The 13382-nt window shown below is 40.6% G+C and overlaps 1 protein-coding gene across 2 annotated transcripts in view; it reads left to right on the top strand.

Moving 5' to 3' along the window:
- The window catches only part of LOC126354192 (N-acetylneuraminate 9-O-acetyltransferase), a 254852-nt gene that overhangs the window by 85168 nt on the left and 156302 nt on the right, over positions 1–13382 (top strand). For both annotated transcript variants that reach the window (XM_050003647.1, XM_050003646.1), the window contains exon 5: positions 2611–2751. In XM_050003647.1, the coding sequence (XP_049859604.1) occupies positions 2611–2751 (141 nt within the window). The remainder of the gene's footprint in view (positions 1–2610; positions 2752–13382) is intronic.

The following is a 13382-nucleotide window of genomic DNA, read 5'->3' as shown; positions in this document are numbered from 1 at the left end:
TGTCAACGAATGTTGATTGATGAATTGGGTATGCATCGTCTCACAGAACAAATTATGCCAAGGATCTTGACTGCTGATCAGAAGGGACAGTGTGTTTAAGTGTGCATGGACCTTCATCAGACCAGATCTGATGATTTAACCTTCTTGTCACAGGCATCACCAGTGATGAAAGCTGGATTTACAGTTATGACCCAGAGACAAAGCAACAATCGTCCCAGTGGAAGAGCCCAAGCTCTCCAAGACCCAAAAAAGCAAAACAGGTGAACAGCAAAGAGAAGAGCATGATCATCATTTTCTTTGATACCAAGGGAATTGTGCACAAAGAATTCATTCCAACCAACCAGACAGTGAATTCCGCGTACTACTGTGACGTTTTGTGATGGCTATGTGAAAACATGCGGCAACAACGGCCCGAACTTTGGCATCAAGGGAAGTGGCTGCTGCATCGTGACAATGCACCCTGTCACACATCCTTGCTCACCAGAAACATTACTCCCCCCCGCCCCTTCAAAAAACAATGTGGCAGTTGTACCCCACCCACCGTACTCACCAGATTTGGCACCTTGCGACTTGGCACTATTCCCAAAACTGAAACTCAAGTTGAAAGGCCTCCGTTTCGACACTCTAGAAAGGATTCAAGAAGCATCGCTGGTGGTGATGAACACCCTCAAAGAAAAGGACTTCCAGAAAACATTTGACCAGTAGCAGAAGCGGTGTGTATGTGCGGATGAGAACTACTTAGAGGGTGATGGTGACTATTAGTCCAAAGGTAAGGTTTTCGACAGATGGCAGCACCAGTCCCAAAAATTTTGGATAGCACCTCATAATAGAGCATTTTATGGAGACTTCAGTCATTGTTGTGCAGTTAATACCTTGTGGCATTACTCCATGATTATTGGGAGAGGGGTGGGGGTGAGGGAGGGGGAGGCTGTTGGTACTTCGTCTAACAACAGGGAAGCTACTTGCTTTCATCTTCGTTGGTGATGGTTAGAACTTCAATAGCATCTGTTACCACATCAGGATGACAGTGGAAATTAAAAAAAAAAGATAGTGCTATAGTCTTTCTTCACATCCTCGTCTACCGAAAAACGAATGGGTTTCACGGCCACAGTGTATTAAGGATCTTGGTTGATAGAGGACCTTCTGTGATGCATTCACACAGGAACTGAACACCTTACAAAATGTCTTTCATGGAATGGCTACAATATCCAACAAATACCACAAGTAATTTCAGAAGACTTGTGCAAGCAGGATACTAATGAGGAGAAGAGAAAAAAGCTTGATTTTTTGCCTCTCTGCAGTTCAGCAGTCGGTCACCACATGACAAAGGCCAAAGAGCACTCGGTCAATTGTTCATTCCACGTGCCACAGCTGGAAGCTTGAGAAAATATTAAATGTTTTGGTTTCCTTTTTCAAGGTAAATAATTTTTGTATATCTTGCAAATATATATGTATATAGATAAAATTCTCTTGAGCTTCCAGCCACATCAAGTTGGTTAAAACCCAAGAGCTTTCAACTGCAAACTTCTTGCCTATTTTCAAGTGGTGACTGTCATGTGGTTGCTGCTGTTGTCCTTACGCAGTGGTGCTACCGCCTGTGTCATCACAGTGGCCCAATCCAGTGCCATATAAGGCAGTGTTTTGATTGCAAGATTGCTGCACCCACCTCAACATTCCCATGGTCGGGTCCCAAGCTCTGCTTAACTGTAGAGCACTATCTTTATTGAAGATGTTTTCAGCAGTTTTTTGTCTCCTTAGCCACCTCCTAAAGAGGCATAAAATCAATCCAGTCTTCGGTCCCCAGCAAAAATTTGACAGCTTGTGAGGACGGTGAAATATGATGTAGGCCTTAGGATGACAGGAATATACAGAATATGGTGTGGGTGTGGACAGTTTTATGTTAGGCAGTGTGTGCATGCTACTGAACTGTGCAACATATAACAATAAAGGTGATTCCCCTTATGGTATCTTGAGCAATCACCAATGGCAGAGAATGCTCTTGAAAGTGGAAACCAAACTGCATTCGACAAAACATTATTAAAAGGCAAGTAGTTTCTGGGATAGTATCATAAAAGAAGTGATGGAAAGAAATATTTATGAAAACACTCTCAGTAAAGACCGCTGTCAGCAGTTAAACACAGCATGAAATGCTGCCATTGGAATATGGAATTGGGCACGGTGGCCTTGCAACCAAAACATTACCTTATAAGCCACTGGACTGGGTACCAGTATCATCACAGGCAGTAATACAGATATAAGAATGGCAGCAATAACAACATGAGTTGTCACTTGGCAGTGGTCCAGGAGTTTTTGGTCAAAAGCCGTGGATTTTAAACCACTTGAACACCTGGAAACCCAAGAGAATTGTGTCAGTATATATCACCATGCATTAGTATATATGTGTATACATCTTTTTCCCATTATTATGAAAAGGATAGTTGCTACTCACTGTATAGCCTTGTTGGCGAAAGCTCATTTTGACAGTTTTTTTTTTTTTTTTTTTTGTGCCTATCTGTGACTCGGATAGTAAATAGCAAGTATCTTTTTCATAATGTTGTGACATTGCGTCCTGGATTTTCCATTTTTACATTTTTTGTTCTTTATTTACAGGCAATAAACACACTCTCGGATAAGACAAAGACTCAAGTTCTGTGGGTTCTCCAGGCACCTGTAAATGCTGAGAAACTTCAGCCACATAGATCCATGATAACAAATGAACAAATTGAACTCTATAACAAGGCTGCTTCTCAGGTAATCATATGTAACTTGGGATTAAATATGATGTCCACATATGTTAATTTAGGTTTTATATGTAACTATTAGCAGAATGTTTGCTGTGAACTTAGGTATGCAGAGACTCAGTCAATTCATTTATTTTGTATCATAAATTAAAGTGTTTAGAACAAAAACCATCTGAATAAGGACTATCCAATTTCAATTAATAATAAAGTAGTGTCTTCACTCACATTCCAAAATTGAGAGATTTTTGTGCTGGGAACTTGTGAATTTAAGCCATATTAGATAGAAAAAATTAAGAAAAAATTATAAACAAATTACATTACCAAAAGTTTATATTTCTTCAGGATACTTTTGTACTAGATCAGAGAATACATGTACCTTTGTGCCTCATCCTAGGAACTCCATATATCCTAATGCCTATAGAATTAAATGATAAGATACAACTGGTATTTTAAAACAGGAGCTGCATAACGTTAAAGGAATTTTCAGTGTGAAATGTAAGATTGATTATCTGCTGAGCGTGGAGTGGTGCTGAACTTCTCACAATGTATCTACATCTGTATTCTGCAAACCACCATCAGGAGCATGGCAGAGGACACATCGCATTGTACCAGTTATTAGGGTTTCTTCCTGTTCCGTTCATGTATGGAGCATGGGAAGAATGATTGCTTGAATGCCTCTGTGCGAGCAGTAATTATTCTAATCCTATTCTCACGATCTCTATGAGAGTGCTACATAGGGAGTTGTAGCATATTCCTAATCATTTAATGCTGGTTCTTGAAACTTTTCCAGTAGACTTCCTCAAGATAGCTTACATCTATCTTCAAGAGTCTGCCTGTTCACTTTCTTCAGTATATCTGTGACACTTTTCCACTGGTCAAACAAACCTGTGATCATCCGTGCTGCCATTCTGTGTTATACATTCAATATCCCCTGTTAGTCCTACCTGGTACGGGTCCCACAAACTTGAGCAGCATTCTAGAATTGCTCGCATGGGTGGTTTGTAAGCCATCTCCTTTGTAGATTGATTCTAGTCCCCCAGTATTCTACTCAATAAACTGTGTTACTGATGACTGACACTATATGATCATTCAATTTCATATCCCTAACACCTAGCTATTAGTATGAATTGGTCAATTCCAATAGTGACTCATTGATATTATAGTCATAGGATACTATATTTTTTCGTTTTGTTAAGTGCAAAATTTTACACTTATTAACATTTAAAGCCTCCCCCCATGAACCATGGACCTTGCTGTTGGTGGGGAGGCTTGCGTGCCTCAGCAATACAGATAGCCATACCGTAGGTGCAACCACAACGGAGGGGTATCTGTTGAGAGGTCAGACAAACGTGTGGTTCCTGAAGAGGGGCAGCAGCCTTTTCAGTAGTTGCAGGGGCAACAGTCTGGATGATTGACTGATCTGGCCTTGTAACAATAACCAAAATGGCCTTGCTGTGTTGGTACTGCGAACGGCTGAAAGCAAGGGGAAACTACGGCCGTAATTTTTCCCGAGGGCATGCAGCTTTACTGTATGATTAAATGATGATGGCGTCCTCTTGGGTAAAATATTCCGGAGGTAAAATAGTCCCCCATTCGGATCTCCGGGCGGGGACTACTCAAGAGGATGTCGTTATCAGGAGAAAGAAAACTGGCGTTCTACGGATCAGAGTGTGGAATGTCAGATCCCTTAATCGGGCAGGTAGATTAGAAAATTTAAAAAGGGAAATGGATAGGTTAAAGTTAGATATAGTGGGAACTAGTGAAGTTCGATGGCAGGAGGAACAAGACTTTTGGTCAGGTGAATACAGGATTATAAATACAAAATCAAATAGGGGTAATGCAGGAGTAGGTTTAATAATGAATAGGGAAACAGGAATGCGGGTAAGCTACTACAAACAGCATAGTGAATGCATTATTGTGGCCAAGATAGATATGAAGCCACACCTACTACAGTAGTACAAGTTTATATGCCAACTAGCTCGGCAGATGAGGAAGAAATTGAAAAAAATGTATGATCAAATAAAAGAAATTCTTCAGATAGTGAAGGGAGATGAAAACTTAATAGTTATGCATGACTGGAATTCGGTAGTAGGAAAAGGGAGAGAAGGAAACGTAGTAGGTGAATATGGACTGGGGCAAAGAAATGAAAGAGGAAGCTGCCTGGTAGAATTTTGCACAGAGCACAACTTAATCATAGCTAACACTTGGTTCAAGAATCATAAAAGAAGGCTGTATACATGGAAGAAGCCTGGAGATACTAAAAGGTATCAGATAGATTATATAATGGTAAGACAGATATTTAGGCACCAGGTTTTAAATTGTAAGACATTTCCAGGGGCAGATGTGGACTCTGACCACAATCTATTGGTTATGACCTGTAGATTAAAACTGAAGAAATGGCAAAAAGATGGGAATTTAAGGAGATGGGACATGGATAAACTAAAAGAACCAGAGTTTGTACAGAGTTTCAGGGAGAGCATAAGGGAGCAATTGGCAGGAATGGGAGAAAGAAATACAGTAGAAGACGAATGGGTAGCTCTGAGGGATGAAGTAGTGAAGGCACAGAGGATCAAGTAGGTATAAAGACGAGGAATGATCAGTTTGGATTCCGTAGAAATACTGGAACATGTGAGGCAATACTGACCTTAAGACTTATCTTAGAAGAAAGATTAACGAAAGGCAAACCTACGTTTCTAGCATTTGTAGACTTAGAGAAAGATTTTGACAATATTGACTGGAATACTCTCTTTCAAAATCTAAAGGTGGCAGGGGTAAAATACAGGGAGTGAAAGGCTATTTACAATTTGTACAGAAACCAGATGGCAGTCATATGAGTCGAGGGATATGAAAGGGAAGCAGTGGTTGGGAAGGGAGTGAGACAGGGTTGAAGCCTATCCCCAATGTTATTCAATCTGTATATTGAGCAAGCAGTGAAGGAAACAAAAGAAAAATTCGGAGTAGGTATTAAAATCCATGGAGAAGAAATAAAAACTTCGATGTTCGCCGATGACATTGTAATTCTGTCAGAGACAGCAAATGACTTGGAAGAGCAGTTGAACGGATGGATAGTGTCTTGAAAGGAGGATATAAGATGAACATCAACAAAAGCAAAATGAGGATAATGGAATGTAGTCGTGTCAAGTCAGGAGATGCTGGGGGTATTAGATTAGGAAATGAGACACTTAAAGTAGTAAAGGAGTTTTGGTATTTGGGGAGCAAAATAACTGATAATGGTCGAAGTGGAGAGGATATAAAACATAGACTGGCAATGGCAAGGAAAGGGTTTCTGAAGAAGAGAAATTTGTTAACATTGAGTATAGATTTAAGTGTCAGGAAGTCATTTGTGAAAGTATTTGTATGGAGTGTAGCCATGTATGGAAGTGAAACATGGACGATAAATAGTTTGGACAAGAAGAGAATAGAAGCTTTCGAAATGTGGTGCTACAGAAGAATGCTGAAGATTAGATGGGTAGATCACATAACTAATGAGGAAGTATTGAATAGGATTGGGGAGAAGAGAAGTTTGTGGCACAACTTGACCAGAGGAAGAGATCGGTTGGTAGGACATGTTGTGAGGCATCAAGGGATCACTAATTTAGTATTGGAGGGCAGCGTGGAGGGTAAAAATTGTAGAGGGAAACCAAGAGATGAATACACCATGCAGATTCAGAAGGATGTAGGTTGCATAGGTACTGGGAGATGAAGAAGCTTGCACAGGATAGAGTAGCATGGACAGCTGCATCAAACCAGTCTCAGGACTGAAGACCACAATAACAACAACATTTAAAGCAAGTTGCCAATCTCTGCTTCACTTTGAAATCTTGTCAAAATCTGACTGACTATTTGTGCAGCTTCATTCAGATAATACTTCATTATAGACACTGCATCATATGCAAAAAGCCTGATTTTATTACTGTCTGCAAGCTCATTAATTTGCAACACGAACGTTAAGCATCCCAACACACTTCCTATGGCACATCCGATGACTCTCCATCCAAGATAATGTGTTGTATCCTCTCCACCAGTATTGAATTTCACTTGATATCCCATATGATCTTACTTTTGACAATAAGTGTAGGTGTAGTACTGAGTAAAATGCTGTTTGGAAATCAAGAAATACAGCATCTACGTGATTGACTTGATCCAAAGCTTTCAGTATTTCATGTGAAAAAAAAAGCAAGTTGGTTTTCACAAGATCATTGTTTTCAAAATCCATGCTGATTGGCATTGAGGAGGTCATTCTGTTCAAGATATCTCGTTATGTTTGGACTCAGAATATTTTCTAATATTCTACAACAAATTGATGTCAAGGATATTGGACAGTAGTTTTGTGGACTACTGGAGCTTCATTCAGCTTTAATGATTTCAGCTGTGTCAACATCACTGACACTAAAAATTAATTCACCCATTTCAGTGGCATGAGGGTCAAATTGGGACAATTTTTTTTGTGTTTTTCTTTGTAAGTGAACATTTGAAAATAGAATCGAGCATTTTGGCTTTTGTGTTACTACCTTCAATTTTTGTCCCTGTCTCATTCATGAGTGACTGGACATTAACAATGCTTATGACAAGAAGTTTTTTGGGTTTTATTAATTATTACTTAACAATATTCTGCTACAGTAATCATGGAAAGCATCACACATTGCTCTGGTGGCAGCCAAACACATTTCATTCAGCATCTTTGTTTTACACATGTTTTGCAGTAATCTCTTTTCTTTACCATTTTCTTTACAGTGACTGAATCCCATGGAGGTTCCCCCCAATTATGAGCTGATCTACTGGGTACAAATGTGTCTAGTGCATGGTCAATTATTCTGTTAAACTGGAGCCAGAGTTCCTCTACATGCTCCTGCCCTGAGCTGAAAGTTTCAAGTTCCTCAGTCTGATATGACACTACTGATTCTTTTATCTACACTGCTGGCCATTAAAATTGCTTCACCACTAAGATGACTTGCTACAGACGTGAAATTTAACCAACAGGAAGAAGTGCTGTGATATGCAAATGATTAGCTTTTCAGAGCATTCACACAAGGATGGCGCCGGTAGGGATATCTACAATGTGATGACATGAGGAAAGTTTCCAACCGATTTCTCATACACAAACAGCAGTTGACTGGCGTTGCCTGGTGAAACGTTGTTGTGATGCCTCATGTAAGGAGGAGAAATGCATACCATCACGTTTCCCACTTTGATAAAGGTCACATTGTGGCCTATTGCGATTGCGGTTTATCATATCGCGTCATTGCTACTCGCATTGGTCGAGATCCAATGACTGTTAGCAGAATATGAAATCGGTGGGTTCATGAGGGTAATACGGTACGCCATGCTGGATCCCAACAGCCTCGCATCACTAAAAGTCGAGATGACAGGCACCTTATCCGCATGGCTGTAATGGATCGTGCAGCCACGTCTCAATCCCTGAGTCAACAGATAGGGACATTTGCAAGACAAAAACCATCTGCATGAACAGTTCGACAACGTTTGGAGTAGCATGGACTATCAGCTCGGAGACCATGGCTGTGGTTACCGTTGATAATGCATCACAGACAGGAGCGCCTGTGATGGTGTACTAAACGCCGAACCTGGGTGCATGAATGGCAAAACGTCATTTTATTTTTTTTTTTTTTTCCCCCAGGTTCTGTTTACAGCATCATGATGGTTGCATCCGTGTTTGGCGACATAATGGTGAATGCACATTGGAAGCGTGTATTCGTCATCACCATACTGGCGTATCACCCGCCGTGATGCAGCCATTGGTTATACATCTCAGTCACCTCTTGTTCGCATTGACGGCACTTTGTACAGTGGACATTATATTTCCGATGTGTTACGACCCGTGGCTCTACCCTTCATTCTATCCCTGCGAAACCCTACATTTCAGCAGGATAATGTACAACCGCATGTTGCAGGTCCTGTACGAGCCTTTCTGGATACAGAAAATGTTATATTGTTGCCCTGGCCAGCACATTCTCCAGATCTCTCACCAATTGAATACGTATGGTCAATGGTGGCCGAACAACTGGCTCGTCACAATATGCCAGTCACCACACTTGATGAACTGTGGTATCGTGTTGAAGCTGCGTGGGCAGCTGTACTTCTATACACCATCCAAGCTCTGTTTGACTCAATGCCCAGGCAAATCGAGGCCGTTATTGCGGCCAGAGGTGTTTGTTCTGGGTACTGATTTCTCAGGATCTATGCACCCAAATTGCACCGAGCGAGGTGGCGCTGTGGTTAGCACACTGGACTCGCATTCGGGAGGACGATGGTTCAATCCCACGTCCGGCCATCCTGATTTAGGTTTTCCATGATTTGCCTAAATCACTCCAGGCAAATGCTGGGATGGTTCCTTTGAAAGGGCACGGCCGTTTTCCTTCCCCGTCCTTCCCTAAACCCATGAGACCGATGACCTCGCAGTTTGGTCTCTTCCCCCAAAACAACCCAACCGACCCAAATTGTATGAAAATGTAATCGCATGTCAGTTCTAGTATAATGTATTTGTCCATTGAATACCTGTTTATCATCTGCATTTCTTCTGGGTGTAGCAATTTTAATGGCCAGTAGTGTAGTTTACTGAACACACACATCTTCCTGCTGTTTTTTTATTTGTCCTTTGTACTTTGGTACTCACTGTTGCCACCAATGCATCATGGTCACCGATACCAGTTTCGATGTGGACATCCTCAAAGAGATCAGGTCTGTTTATTGCCATTAGATCCAATATATTTCCATCATAAGTGAGGTTCCTGTCTATCAGCTCCAGGTAGTTTTCAGAGAAGGCATTTAATAAAGTTTACCAGGCTGTCTTATCACACCCTCCACTAACAAAACTGAAATTTTCCCCATTCATTGTTGAATGATTATAGTCTCAACAGATGATTACTGTATGATTGAGGAACTTGTGTGCAAGTGAAATGAGGTTTTCTCTAAAGTTTTCGGCTACATCAGGAGACGATTCTGTTGGCATAGTGTCAAAAATTAATGTCACTGTGCTTTAACTGAAAAAGTTCTAGTGCTCCCTTGGTTGAAAAATTGCTAATTTGAATGTGGTAATTGAAAATCCAAGTCACACACACACAACTTGCATGATTATATTGTGCTGTCCGACTACACTGTGCCATCACTATAGCTGGAGTGGGATCTGGGTTGAGGCATTGCTTCAGGTGGAGTGGAAAAAGGTTGAAAGGAGTACGGAGCTGGAGGGAGGAGCACCATTGAGCATGTACAGCACACACCGGTGAAGAGAAGTGTATTAGAAGGGGAGAAAAGGAACACAGAGGAAGTGTACTGCAGGAAGTTAGTTTCCTGGGCAGGGCTGGAAATGGAAGTTTGGGAGGGGCTAGCAAAGATTGAGGATTATAGGGTAAGAGGATGTGTTCCAAGGACAATTCTTATCTGTGTAATTCAAAGAAACTGGTGACCAATAATGGAGGGAAGGATCTAAGTGGTAGATGTTGTAAAGCAGCCATTGAAATGAAGCATGTTTTCCTGAGCAATGTGTTTTGCCACTTGGTGCTACACTCTGCTCTTTGCCACAGTTTTGCAGTTCATGTTCATTTTGGTGTACAGCTGGTTGACAATCATGCCCATACAAAACTGCAGCAGAACTGGTGTATGAGATGACTGCTTTCACAGTTGGCCCTGTCTCTTGTAGGATAGAATATGCTTATGGGGAGACTGGAATATGGGATGTGCTGGGTGGTTGTATCAGACAGGTCTTGTGCCTAAGTCTTCCATAGGGATGTGACGTGTGATAAAGCAGTTTAGAGTAGATGTGGTGTAAGGGTTGATTAGGATATTATACAAATTGTTTGGGTGGTGGAATGCTACATTGGGAGGGCTGGAAATGACTGTGGGTAGGATGTTCTTCATTTCATGCACAATTATAAGTCATCAAAGTGTAGTCCATAACAGTGTGTGTGTGGGGAGGGGAGGGGAGGGGGGGGGGAGGAGGGGGGGAGGATTCTGCATGCCTTTTGACAACTCCAGGTAACTAAATCCTGAAATTGAATGTTCACAGCAATTGGATTATATTGAGATTTCCTAAGATTGCAGTTAATAGTATGAATTCCTGTTCCGTAAATACTGTATCATTACAAATCTCTTGTGGTTGGACATATTATTTTTTTATTTATCTTTTATTATGTTTCACTGTCTCCTGGGTTGATGTTTGATTTCTATGCTTAATCCTTCAAAAGTTCATTCCTTTCGGCCCTGTACACCTTTCTACACAAAGAAATACTGTATTCCAAAAGCTAAAATCTCTTGGTTTTGCATATATCCGCCGAGCCACCATGTGATGAATAGGTTCTTTTTCTGACCTTGTTAAACTGTATGTTGTGTAATTTTAATCTTACTGTGAGTTTTGAATTATATGCCTCATACCATTGGTCCATTTTATTTTGCTTTGGTATACTTGTTAGGGTATGATACTTTGAACGGGTACTGTTAATTCCATAAAGATCATCTCGAGTGAAAAAATACTCTTAGTTTCCAGAAAATCAGCCAAGTTCATATACAACTGTCCTACATTTTGTTGTTGTGAGTGCTACAGCCTCAGTGAAATGCTGATGTATATATTCAAAATCTGCACACACACACACACACACACACACACATTTTGATATTACATCATCAATGAGATATAAATCTTAACAGAGATCATGCACAACAAAAGGTCTTGAAGCGACCAAATAAGATTTTGAGTATTAATCATCAAGTGAGGTTATACATTTATTTTGTTTTTTGAAAGAATGCAAATACAGAAATATATTCAGTTAAATTATATCCTCCAGTTTAATATACAATTTTTAGTTCCCACATGGTCCAAAGTGATTTCCATTCTACATAAAATTTCTTCAGTAAAAAAGTCAAGTTTCGATATGATATCCAAGAAGTTATTGGCATGAAATTTCCTGGCAGATTAAAACTGTGTGCCGGACTGAGACTCGAACTCGGGACCTTGGCCTTTCACGGGCAAGTGCTCTACCAACTGAGCTACCCAATCACGACTCGCGCCCCGTCCTCACAGCTTTGCTTCTGGCAGTACCTCACCTCCTACTTTCCAAACTTTACAGAAGCTCTCCTGAGAACCTTGCAGAACTAGCACTCCTGAAAGAAAGGATATTGCGGAGACATGGCTTAGCCACAGCCTTGTGGATGTTTCCAGAATGAGATTTTCACTCTGCAGCAGACTGTGTGCTGAAATGAAACTTCCTGGCAGCTGTGTGCCGAACCGAGTAGAGGTACTGGCAGAAGCAAAGTTGTGAGGACGGGGAGTGAGTCGTGCTTGGGTAGCTCAGTTGGTAGAGCACTTGCCCGCGAAAGGCCAAGGTCCCGAGTTCGAGTCTCGGTCTGGCACACAGTTTTAATCTGCCAGGAAGTTTCATATCAGCACACACTCCGCTGCAGAGTGAAAATCTCATTCAAGTTATTGGCATATTTATTTTGACTACTGGGATGATTATCAGCTTCAGATGGCCCATACAGTGGTCATATATATATCTTACTGGTTGGTTTCAAACCAATTGCCTGTTATTATTGATGTTGCTCACATATTTGTAGTAGAGTTAAACTCCCAGGTGTACTAGGCCATTTGATGCATGTCACTATTCCTGCACGTGTGCTGTTATCCAATGAAAGTAACATCTTTTCAGTGTTTTCTGCTCTGGCTGTTGAGATGTCTTATAAGATATTAATAAACTGAATGTCTTGTTACAAGCCTTCCATAAGTTGCCCCTTTTTGTAAGATTATGTGAATAATGGCATGCGAACATTAAAACTGATTTTACAATACTCGCCATATAGCAGAGATGCTCAGTCGCGATAGGCACAATAAAAAGATACATACAATCATAGCTTTCAGCCATTAAGGCCTTTGTCAGCAGTAGACCCACATACACATACATGCAAGCGCAAATTGCACACTCGTCTGCAGTATCAGAGAGCTGAAACTATACTTTCCATTGTTGAAACTAATTTTATCATATCGCATTAAGAGCCAGAGACATGATGCCAACAGTGTCCTGCAGTCTGGTTTGAGTTCAAAGAGTGAGTTCACTAAACATCATTGTTTGAGGCACCTGAAGACAATGGTTGAAATACTGCATGGAGAGGCAGGGGATTAAGCAGATGGTACAGGAAACAGAATGGCATGAAAGGCATAATTCTGACTGTAATGAAAGTAAAATGAATGCTTACAATATGTGTAGTCAGATAAATGTAGTGTAGATGGATGAAGGAAGATTTGTCCTGAATTCTAAGACTAAAAGAAAAAGTGATGTTACTACCCAATGGAAAGTGGGTAGATCACATTAAAAAATATCCAGTAGCAGCATGATTATATATATGTGAAGACTCATATGTGTGGAAAAGTCTAGAGTGGTCAACAGCAAGTAGTAATGTCGAACGACAAAGATGAGTGGCGGTGAGGACAAGGAAGAGGAAGATTATCATATGAATACAGTTTGAGCTAGAACAGCAAGTTCTGATATTTCTTAATGTAGTGCGTTGGATAAAGATCTTTGTGTCACTAGATAAAATATCATTATTTAGCCTTGTACTGGTCCATTACTTTGAAATTTTAAGTAAAAAGACACAAACAAATATATTGCTGTTTGCCAATTACCTTTTTCATATTGG

This window comes from Schistocerca gregaria, chromosome 3, assembly GCF_023897955.1.
Source record: "Schistocerca gregaria isolate iqSchGreg1 chromosome 3, iqSchGreg1.2, whole genome shotgun sequence".
Lineage (NCBI taxonomy): Eukaryota > Metazoa > Arthropoda > Insecta > Orthoptera > Acrididae > Schistocerca > Schistocerca gregaria.
This window is presented reverse-complemented; position numbering and strand designations above follow the sequence as displayed.